Source organism: Notechis scutatus, chromosome 1, assembly GCF_049901735.1.
Source record: "Notechis scutatus isolate UNSWTSFEM ecotype Mainland chromosome 1, rNotScu1.2, whole genome shotgun sequence".
NCBI classification, from domain to species: Eukaryota; Metazoa; Chordata; class Lepidosauria; order Squamata; family Elapidae; genus Notechis; species Notechis scutatus.
Window position 1 is genome coordinate 227,658,046 of NC_142009.1, and position 22,563 is coordinate 227,680,608.

Consider the following 22,563-nt stretch of genomic DNA (forward strand, 5'->3'; position numbering starts at 1 on the left):
CAAAATTTAGAAGACAGAGTGGAGAGAGATTTCAAATGAACACAGTGGGATGTAAAATAATTTATTTGTGATAGCACCTACTTTACCTTCACTAATCTAAAAACCACAACAACATTGTAAACCCTGCATATTATTTTGATGGGAGACCAAAAGCAATACCAGACTTCAGTATTACAAGAAAACAACCTAGGTATGTCAAACTCAATTTGAGGGAGACTTTGTTCTTATCTTACTTAACTGTTTGGCTTATATAACAGGAGATTAAAAAGTAATGTGAATGTGAAGATTTTTTTTACAATGGTTAACAATCTCTGTGTGCTGTCAGAAGCACATTGAAATCATTGTTGTAAGATACAAATAGATTCAACATCAAATCAGATATATTTCAGAATTCAAGTATTATAAAATATTTTTAATTTTTTTTGGCTTTGTGGAGAAAAATATAGATGAGACATGTCCATCATAGTTTATAGGATAAATATTGTATTTTCCCTTTATTCATATAAATATTAAATATTGATTTTGACACTTCTCCTTTTACATGACTAGCATTTTCCAAAAAACATTGAAGGTCACCAATGTTTATAGAGACTAGTGATGTTTCCCCCCAGAAAATCTAGCACCTTCTTTTAAGCATCTAAGCGTTTCCATCCATCTTATTCAATGCAACTTTTTCAAAAGGATGGGGCTTGTCATTTTTTTCATCATATTCCACTCTTTTCCCATCCACAAGTATTGACTCTTTGAAGAAAAAGTCTGATAGCTATACAGTCTGGCAGAATTCTTTATTGGCCAAGTGTGATTAGACACACAAGGAATTTGTCTTGGTGCATGTGCTTGATAAAATATGGGGGTGAGCCATCTGGGAACTCTCACCAGTCCATTACTATTCTCCCCCTACCTTATAGAGCCAGGTTGCTGGTTGTTGGCCACTGCCATTTCTTAGGCAGTAGTGATGAATACAATCACTATAAGGACAATTGTTTTGACAACATATCTGAGGGCCTAGCAGCTAAGTGGAACTTCCCGGAATGAGGACAAGGGTGGGACATCGAATATTTCCTTGGCAAATGTCATTGGTAATGAAACAGAATTTCTCATGCCACAGCAAGGGGCTTCCAAAGCCTCCTCCATTCTCTTTAGAAAGAATGATCAAGATCAGGCAGGAGCTACTCTATACCTGACATCCATTTGGGACTAAAAATATCTTTAAGCTCCTTTTGTTAAGACACCACCCCTGCTCTCTTCAAACTTACAAAAGGAAAGTGGTACAGATTCGTACAGAATTTATATAAAAGGCAAGGAAATCTCTGGGTTGCGTGGGAGGGAGAATGGGTGGGCACTGCTGTCCCTGGTGGGCAGAAGAACAGCGGAAGCACTGAGGTAAGATGGAATCAGTGAGGCTGGGCTAGGCTTGGGTGTGGCGTACCCTGAAACATGTCACGGGATAGTCTTTAATGAAGCGCGAGTGGCCGGGGCGGGCTGCGTGCTTTGTAGGTGACTCACCCAAGTGGGAGGCATTGGCATGAGTAATGCGCTAGATTTTTATGGCAGCTTTACAGGCATAACCATATTCCTATCCTTGATCTGGAAATAAAGATATATATTTTAGATATTTCTGTCTCCGACAGAGGAAAACACAAACACCAAGCAAACTAAACGAAGAATAATTTTTGTGGAATTCTTAACAATGCAGGAATGTGCCTTACTCTTCCATATAATGTTTCAGATCACTTAGAGCTTTTTGGCCGTATTTATCTTTTGTATTAGCATCCAAAATTTCACTCTCAAAATGCTAAGTTTTATTTTTTTAGAATTACATCATTTATGGTGTGCTAATAAACTTAGGAAATAGAGTTTCTCTTTTGGGCTAAGAGCATTATTTCAGCCGAATAGTTAAATATTTGACAGAAAAGCTGTAGCTTAAGGCAGCAGTCCCCAACCTTTTGGGAGTTAGGAGCTGGTTCCGTGGAGAGTGGTTCTTTTGTGGAAGGTTGTGTGTGTGTGTGTGTGTGTGTGTGTGTGTGTGTGTGTGAGAGAGAGAGAGAGAGAGAGAGAGAGAGAGAGAGATGGTTTCACACAGTGCAGGCATCCTGCGTATGAGTGGAAAGGACTTGCATTGCTTGTGCGGCCCGGTTCCTAGTGGGCCATGGACCAGTGCTGGACCTTGGCGTTGAGGTTGGGGACCCATGGTTTAAGGTATATGACGGACATATTTCAAAAATTCATTCATTGTCTATAAAACATACAATGTTTAATGTACATCAATGAACTCAAATCACTAACACGCAATCTCTGACTAGTCTGTTGTATTCTGTCAAATATTCGATCACTTAAAATTATGCCTTGCTGAAAATAAGCCTTTGCCTCAGCTTTCAACATTCACTGGGAATTCGTATGGGATCCTTAAGGAGACAGTGTTCCCCTTAACAATAAGAGGGCCAGTTTGGTATAATGGCTAAGGCACCAGGCTAGAGACCGGGAGAGCATGAGTTCTAATTCTACTTTAGGCATGCAGCCAGCTAAGGGGTCTTAGGCCAGTCTCTCTCTGTATACCCTAGGAATGAGGCCATGGCAAATCATTTCCAAAAAATGTTGCCAAGAAAACTGCAGGGACTAGTCCTGGCAATTGCCAGGAATCAAAATTGACATACATATTTCCAGGGAGACCTGGAAATCTTCAGAATCTACTAGCACTATATGGGCAGGAAACAAGAATAGGAATTTCCCAAAGAGAAGAAGGAAAAAAGACATTATGTAAGAATCGTTTCATCCTAGAACAATCTTGGTAACCTTTAGGCTACACTGGATTGGATTTGAGGTGAATCCAAGTACTGTAACATGTTTTATAATGAAAAAAGCTACCTTGGTTTCATGCAAATAGTAGTAGGGATTTTTCTTCTCCTGGCCCTACACATGCAGGCACACATCCTCTAAAGTTGCTATTTGCATCTGGGGAAGTCTTAATTGGCCTTGATTGCTTTTAACTGTTGCTACGGGAAACCTTTCCTGTGGAAAAAAAAACACACACAAAAATTCTGCTGACATGTCAGATTAGTACAAAAATCCATGCAGCCATTTTGCCTGTAAGAAAGAAGGATGGAAGAAATAGGATTGATGGGGAATAAGGATTGCTTGACAAAGGGTTTTCTGGTGAACTCTCTCCCCCCCCCCCCAGCATTGAAATATCCTGAATCACTCCAAGCTAAAAGAGCTATCTGTTCCCAGGGTCTGAGCCACGCATGTAGATTTGATTTGTGTAATGGGTTTGGGGAAAATACATGGGAGTGAACAAGGCAAGTCCTTTTCTCCTATAATTTCTCTAGGGAGTGGCGGGATGTGGTGGAAGGAGGGATGGGGAATGCAGGCTTTGCTCCCCCGGTCACAGTGCTCCCTTTGCCCACAGCTCCTTACAAGTGTGCTCCCTGCAGGAGATTCGTGGGGGATCCTTGCCTTCCTGTGTGCCACGCTTTGGAACCTGCCTGGGGTGCCTGCCCTGAACCGCACGGACCAAGTGACCACCAGACAGTCCATCCAGCAGATGTACGACCTTACTCGCTATCTGGAACACCAGCTGCACATGCTTGCGGCCACTTATGTGAGTGTAGATGCTTTGGGAGAATGGAAGCAGCTGAGCTGAGCAACTGCTTAGACATTCTTTTCTTGCTTCCTTCCCCCTTTCCTTGAACCATCTCCATTTCCTCACCCACCCACCCAACTGGCTTCCTTGGAAAATTCTGCCTCCCTCTTTCTCTCCATTTGGGTATCTTTGCAGCAAGGGAAGGCCAGGCTTCATCCATGTCTATTCTTGGCACGGGGGCTCAGTGCACCTCAGGTCACTTCTGCATGGAGGATTCCTCTTGTCACTTTTCCATAGGACTCAGGCAGTTGTTCCTCCCCACCCCCCCCATTCTGGAAATTAAAACGATGCAAGAAGTGGTAGGGAAAGATGTTAAGTGCTCTAAACAGAAAACAGTGTCATTTGGAGCATCATAAAATTGTGAATAGGGCCGGTGCATAAGAACGGAAAGATTATACAACCAGATACTGAATCCTGAAAGCCCATTGCAAGAGAAGGAAGGATGTTTAAAGGCAACAGACTTGATTCTTCACATTATTTGAAAAGGGATTTAGGAATATGGAAATTTTGTGCTTGCGACACTTTGTGCCGCCACCTAAAATTTCCTCCTACCTCATGAATAGCTGAAATGGTGTTCTCTCTCCACAGCTATGGCTCTCTCTTGGCAGAAATATCTGACATCTTTATCTCCTCCCTGCCTTCAGGCACCGGTGGAGTCTCCCTGTTTACAATCTGTTGTGGATCTCCCGCTGGGGTGAGGTGAGGCCTCGTCTGTCAGAACTTGCCAGGGAAACGCCCGACTGTGCAGAAAGTGGGGGTAGCCCCTCATCAGCTTGCCTGGCATCCCTGCTCTCTGGCCTACCTGGCATTTCAGGCCCTACCCCTTGGCAGCTTTCCCTGACTCTGAGCATCACTGAGCTATCCGATCAGGAATTTGCTTGGTTTGGACCATGGAAAATGCAGGAGCAAATGTTTTCTAGTATATCAACATTCCAGAAATATTTTTTTAAGGAGGCGGATCAAGAAGGTCAGATTTTCACAGTCTAGAAAACTAAAGAATTGTGCCATTATACAGCAACTAGTGTCCATTCACTGAGTTTACTTGATGTGCTCATTTGATGAGAACTTCTGTCCCTGAAATAAAACAGATTTTAGTAATAATAAGATGAAAGAAGCTGATCAACAGAAACAAATTTAATCTAAAGCCAATTCTCTCACTTTGCACATATTTGGCTTGTGCTGGTTTCCATATATATATATATGGAATATATATATATACAGTACATATGAGAAGAAACAGACATCCTGCAATCTCCGGAACTTAAAATTACATTTATTGTACTTACTAAGCGTTCATCAGCCTCTGCTGACATCGTCAGAGTATTAAGCTATCATTACAGAGATCTCTGCCTTTATATATCATTAATCAATTTAGCCCTTGCATGCGTGATATAATTAAAAGAGGATGCCTTCTAAAAGAAGCCTGATTTTCCAACAGCAATTCCATCAATAGGCATATTGAACTACCACCGACCTACCAAGCATTGAGACACCAGGAAAGACCCTGCAGGAGAAGCAGAGACCATTTCCCATTGGGGAGCAGGGACCGATGGCACCCCCACCAATCCCTGGGCATGTGGATTCATCCTATGAAGGCACAGCCAGGCCTGTCCAAATACAGAGGAGTCCAGCAGAGCTGCCTCAAGTTATAACAGGCAGGAATAATGAAGAACAAGCCAGGCCGACCACAAAACAAATTGCAATAGCTGGCAGTTTAACATCACCTCCTAGAGATAAGCATTCCGGGTTGGGTCTGGCAAGGGAGGAAAAAAAAAAAACAAGAGATAAGCCTCCTTTGACCAACATGACGGAAGCAAAAACAACAGAGTTAATTACAGATGGAAGGCGGTGGGAAGGGCCTATCACACCTGCAAGGGCTAAATTGATTAATGATATATAAAGGCAGGGCGTGAGCATGGCCAGCACATGATGCATGATCTAGAACCTGCCAAATGTAGGTCTCAAGACATTTAGAACCTGTAACATGCTTATTTTATGAGATCTGGTGGGACTGGTAAATTGGAGAAAGGTGTTCCCTCAAATAAGCCAGTCTCATGCCATTAGAGCATTAAAGGTCAACACCATAATAGACTATCTTCCATCTATTGCAATTGTCAAGAAATCAGAGCATGATCCAGGCCTTTAGAAATAACCTAGGCCAAACAGATTAAGATTTTAGTAAAGCAAAGTAAAAATTGTTTCCTGCAACCTAATAGTTTCCAAACCTTTGGGACTGTGATTCTAAGCATCAGACTCTTTAGTGAATTGGTGGCAATATAAACGTAATAATAAATAAATATCCCCTCATAACTCAGCTAGGGTCTAATGGGACTTCTATTCAAACCATTTGGAGACTATCAGGTTGGGAAAGAATGCTTAATAAGAAACCAATCTGAAAATGAAACAGAAGAGGTAAGGGTAAATGAAATGAAGATAAGGAACGGCACTGTAGCAATATGAAGGAGATTTCTGAGGCCAATAAGTGCAGCAATTGGGAAATTAGATCCTATAGAAGGGCTATACGTTCATTGTCTTACCTGCCAAGAAAAACCAAGCACTATTTTTCCCCGCGCTTTCCTGTGGAAATGGCAGCCCATCTACTGAAATCACCTGAAGTTGACTCGTGTTAGTACTACCATTCCTCTCATTGTGGAAGAAAGAAATCAACTAACTGAGAGAGCAAATTCAGGAGATTAATACAAGCGAGGAATTCAGAGAGTGGCAAAGAGATGAGTCTAATGGTCAAGGAAGTTGGGTTGATACCTTGGGGTGAAGGGTCAGGGGAACCGCCCACAGGCTATCTTAAGTAGGTCAGCATTCACAACTGCTTTATGGTTGGCAACCAAAGAGAAGGGGAAAACAAAGCAAAACAACACAAAGATAGCTAGGCAAAGTGCCCCATAGTCACCAGATCTTTGCTCTGAATCTGTCAGGGAAGGAAAACAATTGGGCAGGCCATCCTGCTGGCAGCTTTTGAAGGGATGTTAGAAACCTTTCTCTAAGTGATTTCCGTAGAAGCAAAACTACTTCCAAAGGCTGACATAGAAGGTATGGATCAGTGGTGGGATTCAATTTTTTTTACTACCGGTTCTGTGGGCGTGGCTTGGTGGGAGTGGCAGGGGAAGGATACTGTAAAATCTCCAATCAGAGGTGGTATTTGCCGGTTCTCCGAACTACTCAACATTTCCGCTACCGGTTCTCCAGAACTGGTCAGAACCTGCTGAATACACCACCTCTGGTATGGATAGAGAAAGCAGCTCAGGCAGCCAGGAGAAATGAAAGGACATTGACTGGTAACACAAGAAGGTCTTCCCACACAAGCCTTTTAGAGGCTGTGAATGTGAGGTTTAAGTGCACCAGATCTCTACCGTGGCCTTTCCTTGGTCTTCTGGGCTTGTGGGACACGCAAGGAATGGAATCCGTGGTAACCAAGGGCTTCATTAAGTGTTAAAAGGTACTTGCCTTTTCCTGAGACATGCTGAAGAAAGCTGTTGTCTAGCCAGTTCTCTTTGCAACATCCCTCTAAACACTAAACACTAAATGAGGATTGCCTGAATAGCTATCAAAACTAGTGGCCACTGATTGGCTGATCCTCCAAAACCTACCTAGATCCCTTCTACACAAAATTAGGCCTAATTGCATCTATGCACAAAATGTTTTCTGTAGTGTTCTAGATAGCGTTTTGATCCTGGCAATTAAATAAATCCCAAATAAATGATGAAATGTAAAGCAGAATTTTAATGTTTTAAGATTCATACACATTTTAAATCAGCATTTTTGTTGATCAGACACTCCTTCTGTCTTAAGCCCACAATCTTGCAGGGAATGAGACAACAGCCGAGATCAGTGAATGAGGTTAATAAGAGTTGGGTCATTGTCCATGTGTGAAAGCTGAAATTATTAGGAGAAGGAAAGCCCCTGACAGATGCAGGCTCATATCACTTCATTCCTTAAACATTGTACCTTTCAAAAACCTTCCAAGTGCACCAAGTTCCCTTCCCTATTCTTTCCCTCTATGAAACCCCTATTCTTAAATACTGTATAGCAGAATTCGTCTTTCTCCTTTCCCCCTTTTCTCCTGTTGGTCTCATGGTGATGGCCACGTCCCAGCCTGCCTGTTAGCTGATCTCCGCTACTGCTATAAAATTGTTTGGGGAGCCTCTACTTGCCCTCAGGCAACGGAGAGGAAATTAATTTGTCTCCTGAGCTTGTCAGGTTCTTCACACACCCGCAGGGTTTGACACACCTCCCTTCCGCTTGGTGCTTCATCTACCCCACTGCCTGGGCAATCCTGCTGCCTGCGGGACACCACTGTTGGCAGCGGGGTGGGGTGGGGTGGGGAATCCCAGGAACGCAGCCCAGCAGGACAGGCAGGCAGGTGTGAATAAAGCCAGCATGTGCCTGTGTTTGTAGCAGGATGATCAGCCGGGAAGCAAGGATCCTTCAATGATAGAAACTTATGAACTGCAGTGGCAGCATGGAAGTGCAAGAAGTGCGAGGTCTTTGCAAATCAGTGGATCCAGGGACACTTTGCCCATGCCCAGGGATGGGTTGGTCAGCAGGCAGAGTTGGGCAACAGCAGTGTACAGAAATATGTCCTCTTGCATGTAGCACTGTGTACAGGTAGTCCTTGACTTATGATCATAAACTGTAGCAAAAAGATTATAAAACTGGGCATAACTCACTTAACAATTGCCTGGCTTAGGCACTGAAATTCTGGTCCCGATTGTAGTTATCAGGACTACGTGTACTGCAAATGTTCTTTCCTACAACCAAGCTAAGGTCTTATCCATCCTTCCATTAGCAGAAACTCTTACCAGTTTCTCGCACCACTGATCTATATTCAGTTTCTCTTATCTGTATGCCTGGGCACTACCAAGTCACTTGTTTTCCTTCCAGCTCATGGAAGGCGTGACAGCTTTTGCACAGCTTGAGACTGTTAGAATAAGCAGGACATGAGAACAGCTTAAAAAATAGCAGCTTTCCCACTAGTGGACTGGAGATCAAATGAAGCAACATTAGGAGGGTGGGTCACAACAGAAAAAAGATATTGCTTGTTTTATGGTTAAGTGCAAGTGGACACATGTCCTGTGATCCCATATAGACCAAGGGTCTTCAGACTTGGCAAGTTTAAGACTTGTGGGCTTCAACCCAAGAATTCTGGAGCTAACATGACTGGAGGAGGAATTCTGGGAGTTGAAGTCCACAAGTCTTAAAGCTGTCAAGTTTGAAGACCACTGCCATAGATTTACATTTCCTTGTCTTGCCTGTAAGAGAGAGAGGAAGCATTCATAAGAGGCAGTGGGTGGAAAGTACTAGGAAAGTAGGTATTCCTGTTCAAGTGAGTTTAACACTTTCTTGTCTTTTCTCCTCAGCTCAACTACCTGGGGCCACCTTTCAATGAGCCGGACTTTGACCCTCCCCGGATAATTGGGGTAGAAGCTGTGCCAAGTGCCACCGTAGACATTCAGGAATGGCACAGCTTGAATGACAATGCCCGGCTAGCGGCTAATTACCAGGCCTACAGCCACCTGCTCTGCTACCTGAGGACCATGGATGGCACAGCTCCAACTGCAGTGCCGAGTCTGCGCCACAGCCTCACCCACTTTCGGGCTAGCTTGCAAGGGCTGCTGGGCTCGATTGCAGGCATCATGGCTTCCCTGGGTTATTCACTCCCAACTCCAGGGCCCCCTGTAGAGATTACCCCACCCAGCCACTTCCTGCGCAAGATGGATGACTTCTGGCTGCTCAAAGAGCTACAGACCTGGCTGTGGCGCTCAGCCAAAGACTTCAACCGACTGCGCAAAAGGGTGCCTCCTTCCGCTGTTATGCTGCATCTGGAAACCAGAGGCTTTTGATTCCTGCCTTCACCTCATTCACTGACATCATTCAGACCTGCCATTCAAGGACTAGCACTTCTGAAAGACTCTAAACCCACTGCCTTCTCCCAGTTCCTCCTCAAAATTGCCCTCCTCCTCTCCCTCCTCCCGTGCTTTTTTTTTTGGTGCTGCACTGCTCTCTGCTACTAAGCTGTGCCTCTGGGTGAGCAGATACACTCTATACAGCCTGTTTCTTCACATCTCTTCCTTCTCCATCTTGTGTAAAATTAATATTTCCTCCTCCTCCTTCTCCCTTTCTCTTTCTCTCTCTTTCTCTCTTCTTCTAGAGGGGCCATTCAATTTCCAGAAGGAGAGGAAGAGCGTTTCCCTTCCCACCTCCAGGATGAACAATTAAGCCCTGGCTGCAGGGCAGCCAATAGCTGCAGCCTCCACTGCTGATGCTCCAGTTGCCTTAAACTTCACTCTCCCCGTAGCCGGATTTCTCTGTATTCTCCCCATTCTGTTTAAGGGGGCTGTGCCAATTAGAAGCTTACCAAGGACATTCAGTGATCGGGCACTTACATGGGAAGCATCTCTCCAGTCAGGTTGTAAAATAGGTCCAAACCGAACCAGAGATGAGAGACTTGGTTTAGCACAAACACGTATAGGTTTTCAGCTTTCTTTCCCCTCCCTGGTTAGGTAAGATCATTCATTCATTCACAGTTGCAGTGAATGAATAAATGATCGTTCTTCATTCATTCATCACATGTGCAGACCTAACCTTAGTAGGATAATTGTTTAAGCCAGCTGTAGTGGCCACCGCTTGTCTACACCGTTCATAAAACAGGATGGGTGAAGCTCTGTGGTTTACACTGTCACCAGCAAAGGAGAAATTTCCCACGTGTGGACCCGTCCACCATTCGTTCTCTCCATCTTTGCCCACCACTCCCTCCTCCTGTCAGGTTGTTATTCTAAGTTTGTTTATATTAATATTTATTTATTTTCAGATGTTATTTATTAGATTGTATTTATTGCAGAATTTATATTCTTGTATTAATAAATAAAATGCTTTCTCCAGGAGCGACATTGGTTTTATTTTCTCTCAACCCAGCATGCTCTACTCTAGTCGCTATCACATTTAGGCTCAAACCTATAATTTCTGTGTATGTGGGTGCTGCATGAAAACGGTGTAATTATGTTGTTTTCTTGCACTAGACTTACAATCTTTTTTATAATGATTTAAGTTTTTATTAACTAGATCCTAAACCTGCCATATCCATCCTGATGTTTTCAAAATATTTTAGAGCGGTAACTCTAGAATTAAAACCCATAACAGCATAAATCAGGCCAAGCTCCACCTTAATCCAGCATTTTGTTCCTCACACAACTGCAGGGGGCAATCCCTTCCAACTCTGTTATTCTGTTACATCCCTTTCTTATCATGGTTTCTGTAACTGGTACTTGAAGCAATCTGCCTCCAATCTGAAGATAGCCAAGAATCTCAAGTTCAATCTCACTGTCGATAGAGCTGACTGCCATGATTTTTTCCAACTCCTTTTTTAAAGTTCTCCAAGCTGAGAGCCCTCATCGTACTCTATAGTAATGAATTCCTTAGTTCATGAACAGTGTGAAGAAGTGCTTGGTTTTGTCTATAACTTCTTTTCATTCAGCTTTATTAGATGACCCATGTTCCCAAGGTTTTGACAGAGGGAGAATAATGTTCCCATGACTATTTTCTCCATATAATGCCTTATTTGCTATACCTCAGTTCTCTCTCTCTCTCTCCCTCCCTCCCTCTCCTTTTTTCTGTTCTAGCACTTTAGCCCTTTCCCCATCTCCTTGGTTGCCCTTGCCTTGTATCTTTACTCCAATGTTATGATAAGAACTGAATGCAGTAGTCCAGTTGTGGACATACCATAGATTTTTTTTTAATGTAGGCATGACAGCATTGACCATTGTCAATCCCCTTTCCAATAATCCCAGCAAAGAATTTCTTTTTTTCCACAGCTTTGAGTTTTCATTTGGTGACTGACATGGCAGAGACTGCCCCTGACCAATTCCTATTAGCCATTTTAGACCACTTGGGGCTTACCCCATTCCCTCCAGTCACTGCAAATGTCCCTCTGTGGCCATTTGGAGTTGGACTATAGGAAGGGCTGAACAACTGGCCTTTACAGAGACATCTCATCAGCACTTTCCAAAACCCTTGTTAGATTTGTACGCTAGCTCTTTTGTACAAGTTTACCATTTGTTTCATTGAGTGCTAGAAAGTTGATTTAAAGCTAGAATTACAGCCAGATGCTTCCAGATGCTTGTAGTTAATTTTGCCACAATTGTGTGTATTGTGCCAATGGGGTTTCTTTCATAGCCATATTTGTTATCTCTTTTAATTATTTCTGAGGATCCAGTGGTAATGAGCTTCTGATCTAATTATCTGGTATCCGTGATGTTCATTCCTTCATTCAACAATTTATATAGCTGTCCATCTCTCACCACAGTGACTCTAGTTGGCTTACAAAAAAATTAAAACCAAAAGAACAAAGTATAAACTGTATATAGAGAAATCTTAATATCCTACATGCCTGGAGCTGAAAGAAAAATTGTTTCACTTCAGTCACTGAGACAACAACTGACCCAGCCAAAATGCTTGTGAGAACATCCAGGTCTTTCATGGCTTACGAAAGACCAATAGGTTTGATGCCAAATCTGAGAGGGAATGTTGTCTCACAAAGCAGGCACAGTGACACAACTCCTAGATCTCACAAGATGGCATTGTCTTAAAAGATGGATCTGAAGCATGCAAACTTTGCTGGTTCTGGTAGGATGAGCAAAAATACCTGGCCCTGTGCCATGTAGAATTATATAGGTGATAGCCCTTAAATTGCATCTAGAAACCTAGTAGGAAGTGGTACAGCTTGCAGACCGAAGGTTACACAGTCGTGGGTTATCCCAAACTGCCCTTAATACCATATTCTGGACAAGCCACATCTTCCACATGTTCTTCAAGGCATGTAGTGTGTGTTATAGTAATCCAATCTGGAGGTAACTACAGCATAGATTGCTGTGAGTAAGGCATCCTGAGCCAGAAATGGCGCAATTGGTAACATTCCCCGTTAGGAGAATGAGCGCATACAGGGAGACGTATTGAGAGTAGTGTTTGAATAATACACACACAGTACACAGATACACTGTACAGTAAATGTAGGTTTTTACTTCCAGAAAGGTTTAAGCAAAGTTCAAAAACAAGCAGTCCAAAGTCATTCACAGGTAAAATCAGTCAGTTTTCAATCCAGGGATAATCCAATAACAAAGTCCAGTGTCAAAAACAGTTCAGTATCAGACTTCATCAAATCCATGAATATCAGTCAATTAGGAAAAATGGAGGAACAGCAAAACTCTCCAACAGAAGGAAAAAAGAGACTCACTGAGACACACTCTCTTCTGAGACTAAGACGAAGACAACCCAGGTTTCTGGCTCCATCTTATGGCCATTTGAGAAACCACACCCAATTACAGTTTTGCATTTTCTTAAAGATACAGTATTAAAATGTCTATCCTGGTTTATATATTTCCAACCCAAATAGCTGTTAGGTGACTTACATTCCCAACAGTACACATGGTAAATTTCTGCAAAGACCCCTCCTAGCCATAGTGAGGCTACCTGCTCCTTGAGATGTTAAATTAAGCTTTGCTAGTTTGTGGACAATCTTGTTTTTGTTCATTTCCTTTGTATGTTTATATCCAATCCCTACTGTTAATATTTATGAATAAGAATATGCACAATTGCACTGGGGAACAAAATATTATCTCAAGGTACACTATGGTAAGACAGTATAGGTAAGTATGATAAGACAGTTGTGCTGTTTCAATTTTCCACTACCATCTTTTTGTTCATCCATAAGTGGTATTTTTATTGTGCAGATTGCCTTTTCTGCAAGGCCACTAGCTTAAGGGGAATGATGATCAGATGTAGATGCAGATGATAAAAACCCATTTTTTTAAAATAAGTTAGATGAATTCCAAGGAAGAAAACTGAAAAGGTTTATTACTAATAGCTTCAGTGTAGAATATTTAGAAACATTCTAAATATCACTAATAACATCTAAAGGAACTTCATGATCTGAAAATTCTCTTTCAAGGCAAAAACCCTTAATGTATTATAAAAGAAACATTCAGGATACAAAATGTTGCAATATTATATATAGTAAACTATAACTATTAGGGATATATTGGAATCCCAGCTAAAACATTGCTGCCAATTTCCTTATATGCTGTCAAGGAACTGAGTGAGACTATAAGGACACAAGCTTCTGGCCTGGATGATATTTTAATCATACTGAATATATTATCAATATTGGAATATTAGGGTTTGAAGAGGTTATTTTATATCAGAGGTCTCCAAACTTGGCAACTTTTAAGACTTGTGGACTTCTGGCTGAGGAATTATGGAAGTTGAAGTCCACAAGTCTTAAAGTTGCCAAGTTTGGAGACCCCTGTTTTAGATCACCAAATCCAACCTCTTGTTCAGTACAGGAATCCAAATTAAAGCTTCCTTGAGAGATGGCTTCCCAGCTCTTTCTTGAACACACCCTTCCAAATGGGAGCCCATCAGCTCTCTTTAGTTTAGTTTAACATCAGCTGTCTTAGTAACTGGTTCCACAATCAAAACTTCTCTTATCATTAGGAAGTTTTGGACAGTCTGATCACACCACTCTCCTTCTCAAGGCAAAGTATTCTCAATTCCTTCAATCTGTTTTCATGAGATTTCATTCTGGGTTCCCTGATCAAGCTTGTCATCCCTCTCTGAGCATCAGAGGTGGTATTCAGCAGGTTCTGACCAGTTCTGGAGAACCGGTAGCAGAAATTTGGAGTAGTTCAGAGAACCTGCAAATACCACCTCTGGCTGGAGACTTTACAGTATCCTTCTCCTGCCACGCCCACCAAGCCATGCCCACAGAACCGGTAGTAAAAAAAAATGAATCCCACCACTGCTGAGCATGGCTGAATCCTTCCTGTTGGTGCAGAATTAAGGCACACTACTCAAGATGGGAATTGATCAGTGCTGAATTAAATAAAATTCTTACTTCCAAGGATATGGAAGTTCAAGTCTCAGATTATCTTTGTAGGAAAAAACTGTTAAGCATTACAGTATGTGATTCTATGATGTAAGAATCCCATTGTGCCCAACAATTTCACTCTCTTTTACTATGCCTGGATTTCCAAATGTCTCATTGTTTCCTACTAAGAAGGACTTTTCAAGTGTTGTCATCACAGCATTCATGAAATATTAATATTTCATTGAACTTGTCAGTTATGGCTTTGATGATTGGACAGGATAATAGAGAGAAGAGCACTATTATGTAATTTTAGAGTCAGAGATTAAAATATAATTGTAATATATAATTATAATTCAGTAATGTAACTTAGAAATGCTGTGAAGAATATCGGAAGACACATTTTTGGATCTTTTTTCTATTTTTCCCCCTCCCCCCCCCACTTGCTTGCACTTTTAGCTTTTTCTTTGAATTTTTTCTTTTTTTCTTACGGTTATACCGGTAGTAAATTGTATCACTTTTTATTTTCTTTTTTTAAAATGTCAACATAAATCATATAAAACTTTTCACGATTTGTAGATTGAAAATTTCTCTAAGCCTCAAGTGCATCTTCTCCAGCAACATGTAATAGGAGAGATAATTTCTAAGGACATTTGTCCTTGACCCATACAGCATCAAGTTACATGGTCTGCATTTCCTCCAGGATTCTATAGGAACCTAAGATTTTGAAAAGAAGTGGGGGAGTTTCAAAAACTCCTCATTTAACTTGTTCTGTAAAGAAGTGACAGTTCTTATAAACAAGATTTGGGCTTTCCTGTGTAATCCTTTTTCTACTGAACATGCTGCATTAAGAGGAAGAAGATGTATTTTTTTAATCATGCCTTTTCTGCTCTGTGCTGGGACAATGTGTATTTGCCCAAGTTTCAGACAATGAAAACCTCAAGAAGGACAAATAAAGGAGAGAACATGCCTTTATTTTAATGGGAGTATTATTCAACAGAGTAAATATACAACCTTCTGCTTTTTCAGAGCTAATCTACAGTATTTCTATTGCTTCTTTCAAGGAAACATCATGAATCACTTATACACTAAGACCTTGTTTCAACAGACTAATTGGGAGGGAGGGAGATCCATTATTAATCAATGGCCATTGAATTAGAAAGTATGTCACAGGGATGGTTGGTTATGCAAATGTGCCCATTGTGCCAGTCCTCTTTAGCTAAATTACAGAAATGTAATTGACATTTTTTAAAAGGCAGAAAGTTGTGTGCATTTGTCCGTGCCAAGCCTGTTGCATAGAAAATCAAGGTTTCATTGGTTGATAAATCCTAATATTAAGAACCATACTGAATATTCGTATGAAATTGCCTTAATATTATGACATAGACATATCCTGAAACAAAGATACATTTCACAGGTCCCATACCTGAACGCTTGATCTTTGCCTTTTCGTGAATGTGATATTCATTACCAAAAGTTGAAAATCTTGAAATATAAAGTTAAAGTAAAATGTTGCATTTCGGTGTAACAGCATCATTAAAGAGAAATTACTGCTAGATACACTAGGGATTCTCCTGATAAATGGAATGAAAATATTCATATTTATTTCCCTTTATTTTTATTCGATGAAATGCAAATCATCACCTTTTCTAGGCTGCTTCTGTCATTAAAAAAAAAAAGGTGGTTTTTAAAAATAATTATAAATGTAAAAATAATCAATAAAATTAAAAAGCCAGCAAGGAGAAAAATAATTGGAAACCTAGAAGTGTGTGTGTGTGTGTGTGTGTGGAGGGGGAGGGTTAATTATATTTTGACAACTCCTGAAGAGAAGTAACATTTCTGGAAGTTTATTTCAGAATGAAGACGACTTCTTTTACAAACTGGAAGTGGGGATAATTTAGAAATTGGTTGGCAGATCCCTTTCAAGAAGATAATGGCTATTTGGGATAGGCTGCCAATTAGATTAAGCCTCCCAATAGTAGCCTGCGGTAGGTGTGGATACACTGGTTTTACCAAATGTTTCATCCTTTGGCTGAGCTCTAAGGAAACTAGGAAGAAAGGTCCTGTAGTTCTGGCAACCCAAAGGCCCAGAAACAAGACTTAACAAACTTCATGTCATTCTGGACACTCAGCAGGTGGTTATATAGTACAGGTAGGCCTTGATTTATGACTACAATTGAGCCCAAAATTTCTGTTAAGTGAGACATTTTAAATTGAATTTTGCTCCATTTTTGTGACCTTTCTTGCCACAGTTGTTAAGTGATCCCTGCAGCTGATAAGTTAGTAACCCAGTTGTTAAGTGAATCTGGCTTCCCCATTGACTTGGCTTGTCAGAAGATCACAAAAGAGGGTCACATGACCTTCGGACAGAGCAACGGTCATAACTATGAACCAGTTGCCAAACATCTGAATTTTGATCACATAATCATGGGGGGGGTGTGTGTTGCTTCAATGATGATAAGCAGTGGGGCGCTGCTGCCTGGTCGCACGGGTTCGGGTGAACCCGCAATTGTGATCGCTGGTTGCGCCTGCCCACCCATCCCTGCGCTATCCTTTCCATATATAACTAACTTTCTGGCTCATTCCCCCCCACCCATGCTGCCCAGCTGAGTTCCGCCCCTGCTGTACTCACCGGAGCTGCTAAAGTAGATTAGCTGCATGTTTGAAGCTCCCTTTCAGCCCCAAAGGTGTGCACATTCTCACAACTGGCAAACCGGTTGGTAATATAAGTGCAGCCCACCTCTGGTCCTAAGTGTGAAAAACGGTTATAAACCACCTTTTTCAGTGCCGTTGCAACTTTGAATGGTCACTAAAAGAACTGTTGTAGGTCGAGGACTACCTGTATTGTATATCATTAAAATTCCTTTCTAAATGTTTAAATGTAAAAAAAAATGTTTAAAGGGAAATTAGAAATATGGATTGGGAGGGCGTGGAAAGGAGGAAAAGCAGCAACCACAGACAGACAATTCTAAATAAAACCAATGCAGTGTACAGTGGTGGGATTCAAAAAAATTTACTATCAGTTCTATGGGTGTGGCTTGGTGGGTGTGGTTTGATGGGCGTGGCAGGGGAAGGATACTGCAAAATCTCCATTCCCTCCCCACTCCTGGGGGAAGGTTCTCCGAAGTACTCAAAGTTTTTGATACTGGTTCTCCAGAACTGGTTAGAACACTGCTGAATAACTCTCTGGCACTGTACCTCACTGTACCTGAGATGTTGAATTTCAGAATATGTTTGCAAAACATTGCAGAGAAGATAGTAAGAGAGAATTATGCCTGAATGTTGACAAACAAACCCACCATGCTGGGTCTAATGCTATTTTAGAGAAGATTCTCAGTTTTAAGTTCTAAAAAAAAATGATAGGGATAATTGAAAGTCACCTTCTTCGGGAAGAGAGAGACTATTACTTTTCCCAGTTATGAATCATGACTGATCCCTGGTATCCTGGGTCTAGAGCGCAAATCAGGAATTATTTATGACTAAATCTACTTTCGGAATGACTTAGTTGAGATCCTGTCTAGTTTTCATCAGCTGTGCTATTGATAAATGAAATCACATTGGATAAGTTGTTCTGGTAATCAAAAGATGAGCTCTATTTATTTGCTCCAATGTGGTGTGAATTTATCAAATTGTCACCCAAATCTGGGAGTTTTGCTCCACTTTGTTTTCAATTACCAACCGTCTCACGAGGGCCTCCAGAACTACTCATGTTGGAATGACTCATGGGATCTGGTGTTTAGTATGCAATAAAGCAGGGGTCTCCAACCTTGACAACTTTAAGCCTGGCAAACTTCAACTCCCAGAATTCCCCAGCCAGCTTTTTGAAGTCCGCAGGCTTAAAGTTGCCAAGGTGGGAGACCCCTGCAATAAGGGATTTAAAAGGAACCCAAATTTACTTTTCCTTATCAATGAGAAGATATTATAATCAGATAACAAAAAAAAAAAAAAAAAAAACAGCTATGCATGCAAATCAGTGATGTTCACATTTACCATAGTTGTATGGGTTTGAATGGTAAAGAATTGTCTCTGATTTAATCCTACCAACATTAAATGGCTGTGGTTGTTAGGGCCACCTAGATCTGGGATATTTCATCTTTAATTTTGGATGGGATAACATTTCCCCATTCAAATGTATAATTTGGGTTTTTTTTCCCCTGGACTCACTATTTCTGCTCAGTAAGCAGGTAGCAAGTATGGCCAGGGATGTCTTTATATAAATTATTCTGTTGTACCCCTTGCTAAATCATTAGGCCCTTCAGACAGTCACATGTGTTCTGATCTCCTCACAGCTTGACTACTGTAACACACTCTTCATGAGGCCGCCCTTAAAAATCATCTGGAACTTCCACTTGGTAAAAAATGCACTGGCATGGGTAGTGATGGACCTGGTTTGCTATGTCCATGTAAACATTTCTGCTTCATGAGATTCACTGGTTGCCAGATTCAAGGCACTGGTCATCACCTATAAAGCTCTACATGATGTAGGCCCTGGTTATTTGAGGGACCATCTATCTCTCATAGCATCTGCCCCCGTTGATTCAATATGGAGGCTCTGGGCTTCTTCAATTAAACAATGCCACCTATTGAGTCCTTGGAATACTCTGCAGCAGCATCCGCCCTCCAGAAGTTTCCCCTGAGTGCCTGATGGCTCCTATTCTGTCATCGTTTAGAATGGCAGCGAAGACCTAGCTCTTCCCAAGGTGAGGGTGAGTGAAACCCCTTTTTAAGTTGTGTGGGCTGGTTTTTACTCCTGGATAGTTTTGCTATATTGATATCTATCATCATCATCATGTTGTATTTTTAAATGTTTTTTTAATTTTGAATCAATCAGAGTCATTGGGAAAGGAGGAGGAGGAGGAAGAAGAAGAAGAAGAGGTTCTCATCTAAAGTGATCCTGTTATTGATCTGTAATACAAACTTTGTCCATCTACTATTATCAAGAGAAGAAGGCTAATTTCTATCAGCTAAAGCCAGAAACTGCTCTTCTATATGAAATATAGACCTAAAACATTACGGCAAGCAGTACAAAGAGACCATAAATAAGGAATTATTGTGCCCTCTTTCTTGGACATGAATTGCCTGTTAGAAGAGTCATGACTTCGACTAAGAAGTGGACTGGTTCAAAAAACTGAAGAATGTGAACAGATATTAGAAACAGTAATTGCAGTTCTGTTTTTCTGAGTCAAGAGCTAAGGATGTGGACTTGGCTTAGTAAAGTGGCTCAGACCCACACGGCTGCTCCATAAAACAAGGCTGAAGCTCAGTCTCATAAAACACATTAGTCACTGTTACGGGCAGACGGGAGAAACTGAGGGTGAAATAGGGGTTGAGAGGGCAGTAAGGCTGGGATGCAGAAGATATATTGAATGTTGTCCAATTTGCTCCATGCTCCTTTCTCTTGAGCCCTGCTTGCTCTTTGTGGGTTGTGGGGGGGAAGAGAATGAGGGGCTGGTGACTCATGTTGCATTGGATTCCGGATCGCAAAGTTCAGTCTGCGGCAGGGTCTGAGGCTGGCGCCTCCTGCCATCTGCCTTTGTCTCATGGGCTCTCTTGTCCTGGAAGCCAGCTGACTTGGTTCTGATTCCCAGCAGGGGACAAGACCTAGGATGGGGCCATGGCCAAGAATGGGAGGAGAGCATAAAGCAGGCCAGGAAACAACCTTGAATTAACCATTATTGTTTCATCACCACCCTTCATCCTCCGCCATCTGCCCTCTTATTGTTCACAGGCTGGCACACAGCAATGCCAAACCATGGCCATTCAGAGGGAAATTTTCACAGCAGATCTAATGAGACACTTTCTGTATGAGCGCGTCTGTAGGAAGGGAATCTCTCAGATTTCTGCATTTCACTCTCAACCTTTCATTTTCGAAGCCTAAAGAAAAAGAAAAATGTCTGATCTTATTAAATGGTGTGATCTGAGAAATCACCCACCTTCCCTTTGGCTTAGAATAAAGGTGAACAATCTGAGGAGGTACACATGACCCTTGATAACCTTGAACAAGGCATTCCAAAATGCCTCATCAAATTGCAGTGTTTGATGGCACAGAAGGAGTAAAGTGCCAGAAACATGCCTGGAAAGTTAATCATATCATTGCATTTAATTTTAATTACATTTTTAAAAGAATGAATAAAATGTAGTTTATGTCCTCCTGGAATTATCCATCCACCGCTTTGGTCCGGAAAGATTGTGCATCCTGCCCTAGAATCAGAAATATGGTTTGGGGAGAAGCTTTGGCATACATCCTTGTAGTGTCATGATCCCAACTGGAATCAAGTAAATTTGTCATTTTAAAGTTGCATGAGTTCATAGATTATTGCTTCAAATCATATTACGCTGTCCTTGAAAGGATTAAAAAATATGCACATTGTGTGAGAATTAAAACTGACAAGGTCAAAAGTCAGCAGTCCCACTGGACTGGACCACTTCAGTAATAAGGAAGAGGTCAAAATCTTTCTTCCCACATACAAGTGGGACACCTTGAATATATGGGCCTATGGGAGAAAGATGCAAAGACTGGATTTTGTATTCACTGCAAAAAGAGCTGACATTTTCTAGTTTGGAGTCATTTCTTAGTGGCTTTCTGAATTTTTGTAACAAAATTATTTACAGAGGGTCTGCACTTTATGACTTCTAAATCCGAAATCAACCAAAAGATGTCTGAGAGACAAATCGATAGCCACATTGACACAAACATATCTATAGACTATGGAAAAGAGACAATCAACAAGCCAAAAAAGGAACAAAGAGACCCAAGCACTTCTCCCCCAGCAATCAGTACCCAGATAAGCATAGATTAACTTCAAGGGTAACATCAGATCAACAATATAATAAACAATATCCCCATCAAGAAACTGCCAAAGAAGGCAACAGCAAACAACCCAACCAGAGGATCTCTAAGACCAGCCCCAACAACACTGACAGCAAGTCACCAGAATATAAACTGACAGTAAACAGCACACCTTACTTTCACACTGATGATGTTACCTAGTTTGGGTAATGAAATGTCTGCAAGAAAACAACCAAGGTCAGAGAGCATCAAGTACCCCTGTATTTTCAACAGCTGGAGTGTCCAGGGTCATGTGCACACCATTCGTGACCTTCCCAGTTGACTTCCTAAGCAAAGTCAATGGGAAAAGCTAGATTTGCTTACCGACCATGTGATTTATTTAACAACTGCAGTGATTTGCTTAGCAGCTGTGGCAAAGAGGTTGTACAACTCAGTTATTGACTGCCTTGTTCCAGTCCCAGTTGTGATCATAAGTTGAGAACTACATCTGTGCAACACCAACACATACTATATATAAAAAAGCAGGACTGGCCTTGTAATATCCCATTTGCCATCTTTCTGGTTTTGACCACCTCTTCTGGAATACCCCTGGTTATGCTTCATGTGAGTCAGCCCCACCATGTAGACCATACCAAGAAATTAACTCCACATGGTTAAAACTAATGTTATTAATTCTGGCTATAATAACAGAATTTTGCAAGTCTTTACATCACTCCCTAACCCCCTGCCCTTACTTAAATGAGAAGCTGTCTGCCTGAGTCTTTTGCAAATGCCTCCTTGCTTTCAATTCAAGCCAAACACTTCCCGTGGTTCATATATACTCAGGACAACTTTGCACTGCAAAACCTGACTTCATTTATTTATTTAATTTATATTCCACCCATCTCACTGTTACAGTGACTATGGGCAGCTTAACAATATGACTTCATGAGTTGCCTTTCCTCCTTTTGACTATTTGTCACCATCACCCACTTCTACTTTCTGTTTTTATTTGGACCCAGCCCAGCAACTATTGCAGATAAGTGAAGTCATTCAGATGAAAATACTATAATCTATGGCTTTGCATGTGGCATATATAATGAATAATTCAGTCAGTCAATCAAACAATCAATCAAAGAAAAAAAACTGTAAAGATGAGGGTATCAATACAATCTTATCAGTGGTGGGACTCAAAAAGTTTTACTGCCGGTTCTGTGGGTGTGGCTTGGTGGGCATGGTTTGGTGGGTGTGGCAAGGATGCTGTAAAATCTCAATTCCCTT

The 22,563-nt window shown here is 41.4% G+C and overlaps 1 protein-coding gene across 2 annotated transcripts in view; it reads left to right on the plus strand.

Moving 5' to 3' along the window:
* CLCF1 (cardiotrophin like cytokine factor 1) overlaps positions 1-10,140 on the plus strand; it is a 49,256-nt gene extending 39,116 nt beyond the window's left edge. For both annotated transcript variants that reach the window (XM_087950474.1, XM_087950472.1), the window contains exons 2-3: positions 3,432-3,598; positions 9,016-10,140. In XM_087950474.1, the coding sequence (XP_087806600.1) occupies positions 3,432-3,598; positions 9,016-9,498 (650 nt within the window). In that variant the 3' untranslated portion in view covers positions 9,499-10,140. The remainder of the gene's footprint in view (positions 1-3,431; positions 3,599-9,015) is intronic.
* The last annotated feature ends 12,423 nt before the right edge of the window (positions 10,141-22,563 follow it).